This window comes from Rhagoletis zephyria, unplaced genomic scaffold (genome assembly GCF_001687245.7).
Source record: "Rhagoletis zephyria isolate East Lansing unplaced genomic scaffold, Rhagoletis_zephyria_1.1 Rzeph_scaffold_01165, whole genome shotgun sequence".
NCBI lineage: Eukaryota > Metazoa > Arthropoda > Insecta > Diptera > Tephritidae > Rhagoletis > Rhagoletis zephyria.
In genome coordinates this window covers 1-18,384 of record NW_016158249.1, presented here as the reverse complement: position 1 = coordinate 18,384, position 18,384 = coordinate 1, and the positions used below count along the sequence as shown (strand labels likewise).

Sequence of the window (18,384 nt, the reverse complement as noted above, 5' to 3'; positions counted from 1 at the left end):
ATTCCGTTCATATGTTTTTATATTAAATATAGTAAATACCTGCTAATAAATATCGTTTAAAGTACAAAACCGCGTATCTAGATAATGCAAAACCGCGTGTGTGAGGTTGCATAAATTAATTTCTAGAGATTAGAAACACTCATATCTCAAAATGCTTCTCTTTTTTATAAAGCATTGCATTTCTATATAGTATATTCCAGGACGAATGGATAAGGATTCAGCCAAGAGCTTTTGTGATCAAATCCAATTTTTGGCTGCAAATGTCAGTTACGCGGTTGTGTACTTTAAACGATGATATGACTCTTAAATGAACATACCAAATCTTTATTTGTGCTTTTACAATGCCAATTTCCCTTTGAAGCTATAAGGCGAAAAGCAATAAAAATAAAATTTAAATTGGACGCGGTTTTTTCTATTAAAATTTTTTTGCATGTGAAAGGTTTGTATGCACATTAGGGTGGTCCTTAAAAAATCACACGACTTTTTTCAGTCTCGCCCCCTTAATCGGTAATACCACGATCACAGATATCACACATAAATTTTGGTTCCGATTGGAGTCGGCAAAGGCGTGTCGCAAAGGGGACAAAGGCCAGATGCCTCTATAGAGACTCAAAAAATTAAAAGTATTTTTTCATTTAATACCGAAAATCGATACTACTAAAGTCGAAGATATCACATATAAATTTTGGTCCCGATTGTAGTTGGTTAAGACGTTTTCATAGGGTAATCTGAAGTTTGACCCCTGTGCGATACGCCTTAACCGACTCCAATCGGGGCCAAAATTTATTTGTGATACTTTCGACTAAAGTGCCATCGTCGTAGGGGTAAGGCCTAGGAAAGCTGATGTAAAAATTTGCATCCTACATTTAAGGGCCGCCCTAATGTTCATATGTATGTATATGTTTTTATCAGACAAGCGTCTGAGTCAATAAAACCATTTATTAGTCGGCAATCAATGCACATATAGCGCAAAGTCTATCCATATTAAACATTATACGCCAGCATATCTCAAACTGTTATGGCGTACCGCTGCTATCACGCGATGGCTGCAAAGGTGGTACGCCGTGGGATAGTGTTGATTTGAAAGGATGTATAACCTTTTTCTTCCAAAGATCGTTAAATTAACAGAAGTTACCATAGTCATCGAAATCGTTATTGATATCCACTGGAAAATCTCTTTCAATCATTCGTTAACCCTGCTTTGTAGTTTAACGTCTATGAGACGTACGCTTTTTACACTTTACGCGAAATAGTAATGTAAATCGGTGATGTTTCCATTTAAAATGAAATAAATAAAATACATTTGAATAATAAACAAATATTTAAAAACCACGATTGGCCTTATTCATAAAAAATAAAGTAGGTTTAAAGAGATGTAATGTGGAACGATTTTCCGTCATCCCTTGTTAAATTTGGTTTGGTGTCATTTTTCGTTCTGAAGATGGCACAACGCCGAAACCGGTTCACATTACACCACACTCCTACCCTGTCGGAAGCATTAACAACGAAACTAGGTTTAAAGAGCTTTATAAATTGACGTTTTCACACATTTTTCAATTCATAAACCTTTTATAAGTCTACTTTATTTTTTATGAATAAGGCCATATATCTGTGAATAAAAAATATTATACAATTCTTATTACCATAAAATTAAAGCAAACAAACCAAGATACGCCTCAGCAACTTTCACCAGGGTTATCAAAGCAGGGTTAATAGAATGCACTGCTGCGAAGAAGTTACTTCAAAGTATCAATGGTAGAGTTCTTGTTGAAAATCGACTAACCGTTCACTTTCGACTAACCGCTCACCTCGAGTAGTCTGATAATCGACTAACCGAAATTATTATATATTATGTCCAGACAACTTTTTATTTGCTCTCAAAAAATTTTTGCGGGGAGGATGCTGAAGTACGGTTCACCGTTCAGTTCGGCACATTTTATTTTGTTCCGTAGCAAACAGCTGATGATATTGTTGCCTACATACGATTTTGAAAGGTGGGAAAGGAATGCGTAAAATTACTAACAAAAAGTGTCCGGACACGAACGGTGAATCCGCCTTAAAAGTGTGTTTGCATTGTTTAACTTTGCGTTCAACATTTGCGTTCAACTCAGCGCAGGGTTGCACGAAAAAAAAGTTGAATGGCTAAAAATATCAAAATATGGAAAAATTAAAAAATATCAAAATATTCGCCATAAAAAGGTGTTTGTTCAACTTGTTTGCAAATACTAACTAATTTTAATAACCTAACATCAAATAACGTGACGTCACACAGTGCCGTCTAAGTGGGTAAGAATCGAAAAATTCGTTGTCTGCAATGTGAACGTGTTTGGTATTTTTGTAAAAGTAATTTATCAACTAAAAAATTTTATACTAAGAATATTAATAAGAGCATAGCCATGCGTCAGCTCTTCATCGAAACAAATGTCAAAAATACATTCTTTGATGTAAAATTTATTTTAATTTTTTCCAAATATACCATGATTCAATAATACAAGGTCATGTAATTTGTAACAGCTAAAATTTGACACTCCTTTATCTAGATTTGTATTTTGGAAGTAGGAGAAAGGGGAAGAATGTGATCGCCTTTTGCGAAAACGGTAGTAGAAAGGTACTACAAAAAGTACGCAAGGTATACAATTAGAAGTAAAATGTGTATTATTAATTCTATGCGAATTTGCAATATTATTTGGTGTTTTAATGGAAATACTAAACAATACTTACATAGAAATATGCATTTTTGATTTAAGGTATTAGTCATTTCCTGGAACAAGTCTATTTAGAATACCGACCGTTCAGCTATGCAAAAACGAAAAATGCCGATCAATAGAACTTTTTATGCTCATTTCAACCATGCACAAAATCATTTGCCGCAAGTAAAAAATGAAGACGTTCTAGAAGGTTAAAGTTCAGTTTTTAGATTTTTTAAATGTTAATATCTTATAAACTATAGAACCGATTAAAAAACGAATGACGTCACCATAAATATAATTAATTTGTCTTTCAGCTGATGTACATAATTTATAGCTTTTTGTGTTTTTATACCAAAACCACTAAAAAACGAACAAATATTATTTTTTCATGAAATAACCTTTTTTGAAAAAACTGCATAATTAATGGTAAAGAAATTTATATTATTTTGAAAGCACAAGTTATTATCTTTAATTCGATATTACATATTTTATCATGATCTACTTTTGGGTTTCAACAATTTAGTGATAATAAAAAATACAAATAAACGTCTTATATCTTTTTATTATTTTATTTTGTTTTATTGTTTACCTACGCCAAATAAATTTGGTATCGTTCAAATCAGCGTAAAAAGTTCTATCAATCGGCATTTTTGGTTATTTTATAGCTAAACGGTCGCTATTCTACACTTGTTCTAGAAAATTACGCAAACGAAGGTGATGCCAACGAATATTTAGTATGAAGAATTTTTGGTTTTACTACCAATATCACTAGAAACTGTAGAGTAAGCAACATTCGGCACAAGTAAAGGAGCCGATTTTATGCGTGGGAGCGAGAAGACTGTTTTATTACAAAACCTTTCTATTATTGATTCATGCACATATACCTTGTTTATACCGACACATAAAGCGCCTTGCATAAAGCATAAACCAAATTTCAATAGGCTCAGAAATTCAAAAGTGTATTGACTCGATTTTATTTTCAAATTGGTGGTTTATTTCTCACATCGGTTAGAAAACAGCTATAAGGCCATCACTAATTTGACGTGAAGTCAAAAAAGGCTGGTTTTCTTTATACAGCCCGTTTTAAATTTGAATTATTTTTATAATAAATTTCAATCGCGCAAATTTACTATTAAAGAAATATTCAATGAAAACAACAATTTTTTTTTTTACTTTTGAATGCGATTTCAGCGAGAGCGCTTTAAAGACACAGGTATAAACTTTTGCAAGAAATATGTGTTGAGTGAAATCGGTTTATTGTAAATATGGTTCTTACATTGGTATAAACAACGTAATACATATGTACATATATAGTAGAGAGCTACAGGATTAAAAATTTTGGAACAAAATTAAGCACAGATGAATAAAAAATATATGTATGTAAAAATATGTATTTTTATATTATCTTTTTAAATAGTACGTGTTTTTAGCTTTCAAAAGAAGAAATAAAAACCTGCTCATTTTTTCCACTTTTTGAAGTAATGCATTTTTTGCTAATGCATAAAATCATTTCTTTGTTTCTGTCAGTGCCATCAGATCTGCACGATTCTTTCTATTTTCAAAAATGAAGTGTCAGATTAAAAAGCTTGACCTGTAGACAAGGGAGGTTTATTTTTTTAAAGAGTTGCCACCTGTTGAATAATTTAATTCAAATTTTTTAATAAGTTAAATGAATTATTAAGAGACGGCTATCAATAGAAATGTGTATGAAAAGGGTTTATTTCTTAACATGTAGTAGAGGGTTGCCACCTGCTAAAAAAATCAAATTCCATTGGAATTAAAGGAATTAGGTTATTGAAATACATACGAGAGTCAGACGAAAGACGTTTAATAAGGTTTGGGCTTGCAAATAACTACTACGAAGAGGGTTGCCACCTGTTTGTAAAGTCAAATTTAGTTAAACTAAAGTACCAAAGGTTAAAAAAACCAAAGGTTTACGAGGACCCTTCTACGTGCCGTTTAAAAGTAAAGTATTTTCAAAATCATTTCATTTTCTTGTTCATCATATTCTAATTCATTTAACTTATTAAATATTTTTTATGAAATTAGTAACAGGTGGTACCTTGTTTCAAAAAAATAAAAAATAAAAAGATTTCGCATGCGAACAGATTTCAACAATTTTGAATTTTTGTTGAGAAGAAACTAAAAATATTTGAATTTTCAAGGCCAAGTTATTTGAAAAAAAAGTCAAAAACGCAGCTGTTTTCAACAGCGGATATTTTAAATCTGGTACTTGTTGCCGGAATTCAAGCAATAGCAAAGCTTTATGTTGCCTTTCCAGTGCCTTATCTTCTTTTAATTCCAAAAACTCCAGCACTTCTTCGCTTTTCTTAAAAAGGAGTATTGTATATTCATCCTCAATTATGTTACATACAAAATGGTTTGTGAAGTATGCAAACGTACATTTAAATAATTTCAAATCGGCAAATCTTTTTTCAACATCTGCTTTGAATTATGTGCAATATTTTTTCTAGCCATGGAAAATGATGAAATATTATTTTTTTGAGATCATAAATAAAAAGACGTAGTATAGCCTCAAAACTTATAATAATCGAAAAGATTTTTATTCTCTCCTTGTAGAGACAAATTCAAGTATGTATTGCAAATGTTCCACCATATCGGTAAAGAACATCAAGTCAGAAAGCTAATTTTCATTCTCCAATTGCGGGTAATATTCCGAACTCAATTTACGTATGTGTATATAAAAAGAATAAAATAAAAAAACAACACATTGGAAAAGAATGTCCAAAAAAGAAATGTGTATTTTAAAATGTAATAAGAGCCAAAATGTCCTAAGCAAAGAGAAAGTAAAAAGAGCCGCATTTGGCTCAAAACCCGTGATTGCCCACCGTTGCCATATACCCAAGGTGTCATTGACAACTCAGGTAGGCTCTTTTTTAAGGTACTATTATGGCAAAAAATATAAACAATCGATTCAAAATTCATACAAAATTTTTTTAATTCGACTTTATAAAATGGTTCTTCTGAGAGCAAGGTCAAATTCAATCACACTTTGTTGAATACATTTTGCATATACCATACATGTCCACGTATTTTTTTTTACGAACCATCTTGCAGAGAACTTATTTAATTTGCAAAAGTCGAAAAATAAACATTTGCTTAGTAAACAAATCAAAAATTTTTATTCCTCTCTTTATTTTAAACGTTTTTTCTTTTATTTAGAAAAATCATAAAAATTAAATTGAGCGAAAACGAAAAGCAAAGCTAACTAAGAGTAAAAGAATCAACATTGAAATGCGTCAAAATGGAAATAAGGGAGCACGAATTTCGATGTGAAGCAAAACTCTCTGGAAAGACAATACCTACAATAATTGTACCATGGTATGCAGTTTTGTGGCTCATTAAATTCTTGTAATAAAGTTCAAGTTTCAATAGGCTTAGCTTTTTTTTCTGAATCTGGTATTATTTTAGTCCATAGGAAAAAAATTGTCGGACATAGTAACAACAAAAAAACCAACAACAAGTATTTTGTAGACACTATAAGGTGCAACTTTTTTGAATTTTTCTAATTTTTGTACAAAGCTAGACATTTAAATTGTTATGCCGAATTTCCACTAGGCATTGGAATGACGGAGAATTGGATGCATTTAAAAAATGACATGTGGAATGAATTTAATGACTATTTTTTGATCGTAATGACACGAATATTTTTTAATGCCCAACTTGTCATTACAATTTTTACCATTTAATGCCTAGTGGAAATCCAGCATTAGATCGTATCATTTTGTCGCGGGTTAAAACAGGTAAACATAGTACCAGGAATTCCTTTATTTTATTGAGAAACTATTTCAGTAAATACTGTACTGTAAAGAATGCTTTTTTTAAGTAAAGATACTGCGAAACCGATTTTTTTGCAGCAATGTCCAGTTTTTGTTCAAAAACAGATACGAACGTTATGTATGAAGTACAAATTTCCATAGACAAAACTTAGAGCTTCTATCTATTTTTGTAATATTTTTCAACAGATAAATAAATATTAAGGCGGCTGCTGTGATGTAGTGGCTAGCAGTGCGCGCTACCATTCCGCAGAGCCTGGGTTCAAGCCCGGTTCAAACCAACTTCAAAAAATATAAAAACAAAAACGGTTTTCTTCTAATAGCGGTCACCCCTCTGCAAAACGGCCAAACAAACAAAAAAGAATGTTTCGAATGAATCGCGCACCTGGGGTCCGGTTTAGTTATTTGCACAATGTTTTTTTCGGTTGTTGTGTCCAAAGGCATGACCCGTATCTATAAACTTTAATATACACGTGTAGTCAAAGGATACAAATTTAAACTAAAAGATTTTAAATTTATTAATAAATTCGGTTTGCACTATTCACTTTTTGGTAAATTTCAATGTGGGTTCTGCGCAAAAATACTGTGGATGGCATTGCCTGAGTTATATGACCAAGAAATGTTGTATACCTTTTCGGAATTTCGGAAGTCTCTCTTCTCCGGCAGCAAAGAAACGAGAATTCTACTTAGTAAGGGTTATAATCCCTAAGCGCGGCCCAAGACAAAAGCAAGCGCAACAGGTGGTGGACCTAACAAAATGCATATTTTCAGTGGCTTGAAAGAAGCTTTTATTGCATTAACTGGTTATTCCGGTATAGGAGGAGTTATGTCTTGTGCTTCAACAATTCAACCGGAAACTGACAAATGTAGATGCGTCAATATTTTGCAATTTGCAAACTCTTTCTCTTTAGGAGACTTCAAAGAATAATACCTAATTGTTAACCTAACGATTTTTTAATACTAATAATTAAATGGGGGAACCATAAAAAAAATCATTAATATTAAAAAAAAGGTTAAATAAATAACTGGATATTATTCCTTGACGTCTCCTAAAGAGAAAAAGAGTTTGCTAATTGAAAAATATTGACTTTTAAGGATTTTATCTCTATTTCTACGAAGAAGTGTTTTTTCTCATATAAAATACGTGGAAAACTTCATGGTGTGGTAGAGCCCTCAAAATGAGACACAATTCTGACTTTTTTACCTTTTTCTAAACATGTGTAAAATTACGCAAATTTCGATACCTCTTGCGATAGTGTAGCTGAAAAAAATTTTTTGACGGGACACCCTACTGCACAGGTTTCCGCAAGCGTTGCATGTCGATTTTTCGTTTTTCGTAACGTAGCTACGAATTACGATTTACGAAAATTTGGGTTCTAGAATAAGGGTGATAATTTACTCAACACTTACAAATCGAGTTACAAATTAAAGAAAAATATATGGTTTGGTGTATGGCCATGACGGAAGTTTTTTACACTAAAATCTTCGAAGTATATTTTCAACTAGAGGATAATGTACNAATTCAACCGGAAACTGACAAATGTAGATGCGTCAATATTTTGCAATTTGCAAACTCTTTCTCTTTAGGAGACTTCAAAGAATAATACCTAATTGTTAACCTAACGATTTTTTAATACTAATAATTAAATGGGGGAACCATAAAAAAAATCATTAATATTAAAAAAAAGGTTAAATAAATAACTGGATATTATTCCTTGACGTCTCCTAAAGAGAAAAAGAGTTTGCTAATTGAAAAATATTGACTTTTAAGGATTTTATCTCTATTTCTACGAAGAAGTGTTTTTTCTCATATAAAATACGTGGAAAACTTCATGGTGTGGTAGAGCCCTCAAAATGAGACACAATTCTGACTTTTTTACCTTTTTCTAAACATGTGTAAAATTACGCAAATTTCGATACCTCTTGCGATAGTGTAGCTGAAAAAAATTTTTTGACGGGACACCCTACTGCACAGGTTTCCGCAAGCGTTGCATGTCGATTTTTCGTTTTTCGTAACGTAGCTACGAATTACGATTTACGAAAATTTGGGTTCTAGAATAAGGGTGATAATTTACTCAACACTTACAAATCGAGTTACAAATTAAAGAAAAATATATGGTTTGGTGTATGGCCATGACGGAAGTTTTTTACACTAAAATCTTCGAAGTATATTTTCAACTAGAGGATAATGTACATAAATTTAAGTATATATCGAGCCCTAACCGGCAAAATAACGTAAGCGACATTTTTTTCAAATTTTTTTTTTTTATGCAGAAATGTATCTAGATGCTCTAGGAATATTTCTGCATCAAAAAGAAAATTTTGAAAAAAATTTCGCTTACGTTATTTTGGCGGTTAGGGCTCGATATATATACTTGTGCCATGCAGTTTTTAGATGATTGGCCAAAAAGTGCATATAAACTAAACTTGTAGAATTGTGCATAAAATTTTTGGTATGAAAATTACCGATGTATTTCCTCTTTATTTTTATGTCCGTTTCGGCCTTTATTAAAGTCAGTTGGTTTTTTTTTTAGATCATCTAGTCACAATGCGCACGTGAAATCAATTCATAATGTATTATCTTCTACATATGTATGTAGAAATTACACAACTCGCCTGCTGTTTGTGGCCAAACGCTNCAGTTGGTTTTTTTTTTAGATCATCTAGTCACAATGCGCACGTGAAATCAGTTCATAATGTATTATCTTCTACATATGTATGTAGAAATTACACAACTCGCCTGCTGTTTGTGGCCAAACGCTACATGCTGCCGCATTGACCGATCTCTACATTAACACCTTCTTATTTGATTGAAATTTTTACACCAAAGACTAGACGTCGCCACCTTGGATTCCCTTTCCTTTTAACGAATTTACATGTTCAACCAATTGGCAGGTTTTAAAAAAGCGAATAAGTTGGACGCTGTCCAACTGGTAGCTTTCGTCAATTTCCAACTAAGAATGAAAAAATAAACATATCAGCTACTGCATATACGTATGTTTTTAGACGAAATCCGNCGAATAAGTTGGACGCTGTCCAACTGGTAGCTTTCGTCAATTTCCAACTACTTAGAATGAAAAAATAAACATATCAGCTACTGCATATACGTTTGTTTTGAGACGAAATCCACTTGGCTACATATCACATATTAGAATAATTTGTACATGTAGTGGTACGGTATTTTTAGACATATGATTAATACCGGTAGACAGGTAAAAGTGCATAACATTAATTATAGAAAACATTTTGATTAGACTTCATTGATTTGATTGACTTCCTTGGTAATAGCTGCTACCGATGAGACTCGTGAATTTTGCAGAGAATACCCACCAAAACACAAACGAATTTGCGTGCAAATGTCGGATTCTGTATTTTATTTATGCCTTATTAAATTGCACTTTTGCGTGCGGGTTTTCTTTTAACTTTGGAGTGTTATTAGTACCAATTTTGTTTAGTTCAGCCTCTTTTACTTAGCATTTTGATATATGTACATAAAATATTAATTCGTAAATTAAGCCACCTGTTTATCAAATATGAATTTTATATTATTATATCTTATATAAATAGGTATTCGTTTCTCTTTGGATGTTTCACGTGATGAAGTCAAAGCCTTGTCGGCACTAATGACATTTAAGTGCGCCTGTGTCGATGTACCATTTGGTGGTGCCAAGGCTGGACTCAAGATCAACCCCAAAGAGTACTCCGAACATGAATTAGAGAAGATTACCCGCCGTTTCACCCTTGAGTTAGCGAAGAAAGGCTTCATTGGACCCGGTGTTGATGTGCCAGCACCGGATATGGGTACGGGAGAGCGTGAAATGTCCTGGATTGCCGACACATATGCCAAAACGATTGGCCATTTAGATATCAATGCACATGCTTGTGTAACTGGTAAACCTATCAACCAGGGTGGTATCCATGGGCGTGTATCAGCGACGGGTCGTGGTGTTTTCCACGGTCTGGAGAACTTTATCAATGAAGCCAACTACATGAGCATGATTGGTAAAATAGATGCAAATGTAAATTCGGTTGAAAAGTACATTATTGATTGTATTTTCAGGCACCACTCCCGGCTGGGGCGGCAAATCTTTCATTGTGCAAGGTTTCGGTAATGTCGGTTTGCACACTTGCCGTTACTTGACCCGTGCTGGTGCCACCTGTGTTGGCATTATTGAGCACGATGGCTCCATCTACAATTCGGAGGGTATTGATCCTAAGGTTTGTATGATACATAGTTCGGTGGTATTTTTTGGCATTGAGGTTAGTGATTTAATGCATTATCTAACAGGAATTGGAAGATTACAAGAACGAACACGGCACCATTGTCGGTTTCCCGAAAGCTAAGGCCTACGAGGGTGAGAATTTGATGTTTGAACCATGTGACATCTTCGTGCCAGCTGCTGTTGAGAAAGTCATCACCAGCGAGAATGCACACAAGATCCAAGCTAAGGTAAGTTTAATTTAATAGTTGAGCTGTAATTAGAGTTGGAACTGCTATTAGAGCTGAGAGACCACTTTTAATTCAAATAAAGATAGTTATTTTTATAATAGTTTGAGTATTCTGCCATGGTCACAAACATTCGTTTATGTTTTTATTTTGTTTTAATTAAAAGTAAAATAACCTAATTTATGGCATCTCTCGCTTAGGGCTAGTTTTTCAGAGCACGGTTAAATCTTACTGTGGTTTAAACATAGTTTAAACCGATTTATTTGTTTGTGTTGGTTGATTTTTCCTACCGAGTGTTAAGATGATTTATTTTAGTCAGCCAGCTGTTAGATATGAACGCAGTTTACGTGATCTAAGTTTGAACAGGCACTGAAAACCTAGCCCTTAAAGTAACTAAGTCACTTAAACTGTACGGTCTTTAATTCAAAAATCGAGCTTTTCATTTGGGTAATTTCAAGAGATTTTTAACTTCCCACTAGGCCTGCGAGTTATATCCGAATTTTTTGATTATCCGTATAATTCGAATATCTATCTGATTGAAAAATCCGGATTACAAAAGGATACTAACCGGATATCAGGATAAAAAAATTAAGGGATATTAACCGGGACTGAACCGGATATCTGCATAAGATAATAGAACGGATATTAGACACGTATATCTGAACGGGTATCCGAATACACAGATAATCGCAGCCCTACTCCCCACTGAACTTTCCTACTCTAAATTGCAGCAATTTTACATTTAATCGAAAATTCTCCATCCCGTTTTCTCTTGACTTAATAGATCATTGCCGAGGCTGCCAACGGTCCTACCACTCCAGCAGCCGATAAAATTTTAATTGAACGCAACATTTTGGTTATTCCCGATTTGTACATAAACGCCGGTGGTGTAACCGTATCATTCTTCGAATGGCTGAAAAACTTAAACCACGTCTCTTACGGACGTTTGACCTTCAAATATGAACGCGAATCCAACTATCATCTGCTTGGTAAGTGCGACGATACTAGTTATTATATTTTCGTTTCTTAATTTTTTTTTTAGATTCTTGAACCTTCTATTTATGCCACGGCATTACAAGAAAAAAAATCTACACAGTGCAAAGCATACGGCTCATTCAAAAATGCTAGCGTGCTCCCGCGATTGCTCGATATGCTTTCACAGTATTAATCGACATCTTTGCAAGTCTTCATCAATTTCTATTTGAATTATTTGATTTCCTTATATTGTTGTTGTTTATTTCTTTCTCCATACTTTCCAATCAGTTCGTGCTCATCTGTGATTGATTGATATATTCTAATAAGGTGTTAATGCTTTTTGAAATTCCATATTCATTGACTTTAAGTATTATTTGTAAGCTTATATATCTATATTGTGACATTTTGATAAAACAACATATCGCAAGTTAGGTCATTTCCTTTTTAAAGCAATATTTCTTTGAGTCTCCAAACAATATTTTAACGAATAACTGGCTATGGGTGGAGTTTAAGATGCCTCCTTAACAGCAACTTCAAAACAAACCTTCAAAAGACACTTAAGTTGTTTTTATCAAAATGTTACGGATTTGTATACATAAGTATGTTTATGTACATATAATATCAAATTTTCACTAGGCGTTGAAATTAAATGAAAAAATGCGACATTTAAAAATGCTGTCTATGAAAATGATAATTTTTATTAACGTATTTTTTGTGCCGAATTTAGTCGTTTAATTCTTAAATCCTACATAAGTTATTTATGACATATTGTTAGCAGTTGAAATTTCATAGCTTTAAATATGGCGAGGATATCTTCGAGTCATTGAATTGCCAAATATTTAGTTATTAAATTAATGCATCTGATTCTATTTTCTCACGTTTAGCTAAAGATTAAAAAACATTTGCGGAATGAGCCATGCAAAAAAGTCGCATTTTCGAATAGGTTCATTTTCGTAGGGCAGCTTTTATTCTGCGCCTAAATTCTTCAATCCAGGGTGCCAATTCTCGTTCTGTGGAAACGTGAAGAGAGAACATTTTTCATCACTTCACATATGTGAAAATACGATTCTGTTTTCAAACGAAAATTAATTGATTTGTAAAAAGTTTACTCTGTGAAAACTTCTTTCTAAGGGTTTTGTTGGTGTGAAAAAGAAAATTTGGGCATTTTTCTCAAATCCATGATCTTGTGATAAAGAATATCATTGTCTTAAACTCACAATAATTTACCAAATAATTACGAGCCAGATGTTAATGGAAAAGACTTACATGGCGAATACGAAGACGAACGCGACCTTAAACTCGAACTCGAATAGGAAAGCATAGAAGAATGCATGTTATTGCTAACGGTTGCTGTTGTTGTTTCAACAGCATACAAATTCCCCAAAAGGTTTTTGGAAAGTGTTGCTGTGCCAAATATAAATCTGAGTCGTTCCGGTTACGTAGACCCTACTGTCGTGGAACCGTATTGCTTACAGTCATTTTACACTGTCGTATTAGTTTCACGGGGATACCAATGCAGACACCGCGGTATATAGACAGTATATAGACAGCTGCGCTTCTTCTGAAATCTTATTTGAATACTCAAATTTCTTAATAGGGCTGTTCAGCCTCATTCTGGACAATCCTGGCGGTAACATTTCTAGGATTGACCTAAATTTAAAGTCGGCTTTTAACTTTAGAAAAACTAAAAGATCAATTATTTTTAGTTAACACTTCTGTTTTAAATGCGCTATTCAATTATTATTTATTTTATCCCTACATCAACTTTTTTAGTATTTTTTATTTCGCAGCACATTATTACACATCTTAATTAGAAGTAAATTTAATCGAATGTTAGCTCTTAAAACACATACAAGTTTCCACAAAGAAGTAATTTATGTTTTTCTTTTTTCGTTCTTCTATTACAAATCTAGCCTCAGTCCAACAATCCATTGAACGATTTGTTTTAGACGGTACAGTTCTTTTTTCTACTCTTTGCATCATTTCATATTTCGAACTATTTTTTTTTTTTTATCTGAGCTGTTTTTTTGTTGAATGTTAACTTTTAAATGTTTTGCATATCCAGATATACCGCGCCATTTTTAGTACGAAAATTTGCGGTATACCGAGTTCCCTCTGTTCACCACTAAGTAGATTATTAAACCAATTTTTGTAAGCGTAATTTTTCTTCTATGTTTGTATATACAATGTATGTAGGAATGTATGTGTTTGTACATACTTTTTAGTTCGCCTTATCCCTATATCCTTTCGCCCAATTCATGCAAACATTTATGCACGTTTTCTTTAGCTAAATAAAAATTAATCTATCCTCGAAATTAAGCTGACTAATTATGCACTTTGTTTATTATGAAAGCTACTAAATTATTATTTTTTTATATCTTAGACAAATCCTTATTTTAGTTAACCTTAGTTTGCTAAATAGTCTCTGTACCAATTATTTTTACTGCATTCTTCATACATTGGTTGCTTTAAAAATCCCATAAATACCAATCCAATAAATGTTACATATTTTAAATAATCAAGTCATTTCTTATGCCTTTTTTCACCAAAACAGAATCTGTTCAAGAATCCCTGGAACGTCGTTTCGGTCGTGTCGGTGGCCGTATCCCAGTCACTCCCTCGGAAGCATTCCAGAAGCGAATCTCTGGTGCATCTGAGAAGGATATCGTACACTCTGGTTTGGACTACACAATGGAGCGTTCGGCACGTGCCATCATGAAGACCGCTATGAAATACAACTTGGGCTTGGATTTGAGAACTGCAGCTTATGTGAATTCCATTGAGAAGATATTCACCACATACCGCGACGCTGGCTTGGCTTTTTAAGTAATATGCAATGCATGGGATGCGACAAAATATCACCTAATTAGAATTATAAGCAACCAGTTGAGCAAATGGTACAGTGGAGGCACATCATTTAAATAATAATTAAAATACGCAATAAATAAAAATAATAAATTCACTCGCTTAAAAAAAGAAACAAAAAGCATTCATGAATATTTAAACTATCATAAATTTTATTCAATGTGAATCGAATCATCAATTTCAATTATTTAAATCTTAATTATTCGTAAAAAGAGATATAAAACAATGTCAACGTCCTGCCATTCGTCTCAAGTTTTAACAACATGCGTACATAATTACAGATGTGCATACATATAGCACACTTTTGATTAGTTAGTGTCCGAATATACATACATATGTATTAAAATATGTACGAAAGTGACGCATACATTATTGACATTTCGCCACCGCTTTGGTGCTAAGCCGATAATCAATCAGGAACTCGCTATCAACTTATGATGTTATCTAATGACTATTAAATGTGTATAAATATGCTTGCTGTAATTTATTTTACAAACTAAGAAACATCCGAACAACTGTATTAAACTTAATTCATGTTTTATTCCGTTTTTAAATAGTCCCGTTTTGTTTTATAAATTTAAGTTTGAAATGTGAAGCAAATGCATTTTATTGTAAATTGACTTATGAAAATAAAAGAGATTGGAATATAAGAAATCATGAGCTGTATTGCCGTAAATTTTTAATCCTTACAATAAAACAAAATAATACATAAATATCTTAAACAAGCATTTTGATGTTTTCTTTTAGATGAAAATATATCAACTAGATCTATTAGTAGTATGCAAATAGTTGTTGGGGTTTTCGCACCAGCTTACTAAACCGTTCCTCGATCAGTGCGTCCATTAAAGCCGAACTTGAGATGAATAATTGAAATGGAAATTTATAAAATTGTAATTCTATCATATCTAATGTATATATGTATGTATATATTTTCTTAACTAAAGTGCCCCAAAAATATCAGCGCATTTTTGGGTCGATTACGGATTGCACCGAACTTCGGTTGGTATTATTGATGGCAACTGGCAACAGAAAGTTGCGAACTAAGTTGCTATATTGGCAACTGCATTTCCGTGGTTTTCGCTGAAATTTTGATTGCAAAGATACTGTCTACTTCATCCTCGGTAAAAAAATCTCCAAAAGCGGTAAGAAAGCTTCAGGTATAGGTATCGTCTTTAAAGCACTAAACCGCGTATCAATAAAATGCAATACGTCATATGTGAGTTTGGCAATAGGAGTAAAACTTTCTCCCCTTTCCCCAATTATCTTTTCTTCATATATCTAAGTATCGATGTTTTAATATGAAGGGATATGGACTTTATACCAGGAGCTTCCGGTGAGCAAATGTCCCTTGGCACAAATGTTAGTTACGGTTTGCAGAACCACGATAGGCGGTTTTGTACTTTAAACGACGATATGCATACCTTGTAGTCTGGCAGGAGCGTTTCGCAATGAAGCGAGTTGGATGTATGCCAAATTCTTGGACAGAATTCATCACGGATATTTTTGTCCTTTGCCAGTATCGTCCCTATGTTCGGGTCCTTTATTCACACCAGCATGGACTGCAGTGCTAAAAGTTATTCATGGGTAAAGTCAATGGTATTCTTACTGCTAATCCCACATTTTAATTCGAAATAAAAAGCTTTCTAAATACTTTTTTTTGTTATTTTGGCACATTTATATGACAAACTATGTAATTGCATTGTACAAAATACATTCATCGTGTATATTAAAAATGTTATAATACATCACCAATAATTTTAGTAAATACGAGTACATACATACATAAGTAAAACCATTAAAATTTGTTTTGGAATACCAAAATACAATAACACACTATGCGGTAATACTATAAGTACACTTTAGAAAATATCAGCATGGTACAATAATTGTACAAAAAATTAGTATTTTGTTCTTAGCAAATACAATCAAAATATTGAATTATTTTACATTAATATCAGTTTATATACAATTTTTGTTTTCACATACTTGCATTTTAATTGAGTTGAGTCATGTCTTATAAACGTCCTTAAGTACTAAAGTTTGCAGGGCTTAAGTTTAGATCATTAGGGACTTTGGAAATAACTTTTGCTTTATATAGTCTTCGATAATCTCAGTTACATAATCACGCGTTAATTTTGGTTCTTTGAGCACATAGCCTAAAGTCTTTAATTTTGTATTATCCAAATACAAATGTTTATGATACAATTGCTCTTCGTCCAAATATGGCGTTAGAGGTGTATTATTGATTTCATTCTTTTGACAAATTTCGGCCCACGGCGTCATATGTTTGTCGTTGACATCACTAACCGTGTCTGATAGACTTAACTGCAAAATGTAAGACAATTTATTAAAGGACACAGTAACATTATGAGTTAACTTGATACCTTTGCTAAATTCGACATGACTACGCCAAAGTAGTCAACGTTTATTGAGAATATGTCTGATAAAATATCACTTATAGTTCCTTGTGTGGAATCAGTATCATCGACGATATTAATTACTTCACCTACTGCAGCTAGATTATTTGCCAAAAACCACATTGCTGCGCAAACGTCATCTGCATGTACCGTATTAAGATGCATGGAATTGTTCCACAGTAACTTCATACATTCATTCAAATACTTGTATATTGCAGCTACAATAATGCGAGGCACTGCAAATGAACAACAAATAATCAGACAGTGATAAATAAAATACCAGATTAATCTACTTTCAATAAGTACCACTCACTTAAGTAGCGTTTATCGCCTAACCCGTAGACGACTGGCAGTCGTACAACAGTGTATGGCAGAACTTCACTCAGCGTATCGAGCTCACGCTCAACCGTCAACTTTTGCTTAGCTACACAAGTCCATGGTTCATGTTTGCAGTCTTCTCTTTGTGCAACCTTTTCCGAACTGTTAACGCAACCGGAACTTAATTCGACAAATCGTTTCACTTTAACGTTGGCTGCTTCATTGGCGCAATTCATACTTAATTTCAGTATCCCTTCCTTATAGACCGCTTCGGTTTGATTTGGACGAGTTTCAGCCGCACAGTTGAATACTAAATCCCACGTCCTGCCTGTGGTTGGGTGTGGGGCGAAAACATTTTTACAAGAGGCTACAAGGAGGATAATCAAGATGTAAATAATGAAATGCAACAGGCCAAGCAAGTTCTGCGCGGCGTGCATACAAATTGTGTGGGTTGGTCATACGTAGGCATTACTCACAATAATATTCAAATATGGGCAGGTTTTAATACTTACCGGCGTTTATAAGATTGGCACTACAAAATTCCACTTTTTTGTTATCAAATGCCTGAGTATGACGCTCATTTAACCAAGCCATTTGCGGTGGAGTTTTGTCCACTACACGTATTTCATCCGTCAAATCGTTCTCAACGAGATAAGCCACCATGTTACGGCCGATAAATCCACACCCTAATTTAAGCACGCATAGTATTACCAAAGATAGTAACACAAAGAAAAAAATATTAATTATAATCGGGATTATCTGCATAAAACTGCTCCGCCTTCCAAAATTCAGAAAAATATTTATCTACTTACCGCCCAATACAAGCACCGTTGGTTTATTTTCCATAGCTAATCAACAATACTTCAAAAAACTAA

The 18,384-nt window shown here is 33.4% G+C and overlaps 2 protein-coding genes across 3 annotated transcripts in view; one reads left to right on the top strand and one right to left on the bottom strand.

Annotated features, from left to right (window-relative positions):
• Nucleotides 1-15,499, top strand: part of Gdh (glutamate dehydrogenase, mitochondrial) — a 32,475-nt gene extending 16,976 nt beyond the window's left edge. Inside the window, exons 2-7 of one of the 2 annotated variants that reach the window (XM_017616188.1) lie at nucleotides 10,055-10,489; nucleotides 10,548-10,705; nucleotides 10,776-10,937; nucleotides 11,719-11,923; nucleotides 13,823-13,861; nucleotides 14,464-15,499. In XM_017616188.1, the coding sequence (XP_017471677.1) occupies nucleotides 10,055-10,489; nucleotides 10,548-10,705; nucleotides 10,776-10,937; nucleotides 11,719-11,923; nucleotides 13,823-13,861; nucleotides 14,464-14,735 (1,271 nt within the window). In that variant the 3' untranslated portion in view covers nucleotides 14,736-15,499. The remainder of the gene's footprint in view (nucleotides 1-10,054; nucleotides 10,490-10,547; nucleotides 10,706-10,775; nucleotides 10,938-11,718; nucleotides 11,924-13,822; nucleotides 13,862-14,463) is intronic. The other variant, XM_017616189.1, reaches the window with a different exon arrangement.
• Nucleotides 15,500-16,433: 934 nt separating this feature from the next.
• Nucleotides 16,434-18,384, bottom strand: LOC108363007 (uncharacterized). Its single transcript, XM_017616192.1, has 5 exons — nucleotides 18,322-18,384; nucleotides 18,022-18,195; nucleotides 17,505-17,876; nucleotides 17,159-17,427; nucleotides 16,434-17,099 (listed from the first exon to the last, which is right to left on the bottom strand). The coding sequence occupies exons 1-5, from the start codon at nucleotides 18,353-18,355 to the stop codon at nucleotides 16,830-16,832; spliced, it is 1,119 nt and encodes a 372-aa protein (XP_017471681.1). The 5' UTR covers nucleotides 18,356-18,384; the 3' UTR covers nucleotides 16,434-16,829.

Excerpts from the sequence above, each read along its gene's own strand:
- LOC108363007 (XM_017616192.1), bottom strand. The coding sequence starts at position 18,355 with ATGGAAAATAAACCAACGGTGCTTGTATTGGGCG. Across the intron at positions 18,196-18,321 it reads AACGGTGCTTGTATTGGGCG|GGTGTGGATTTATCGGCCGT; the intron begins GTAAGTAGATAA and ends TGCTTAAATTAG. Across the intron at positions 17,877-18,021 it reads TGCCAATCTTATAAACGCCG|CCTCTTGTAAAAATGTTTTC; the intron begins GTAAGTATTAAA and ends TCCTCCTTGTAG.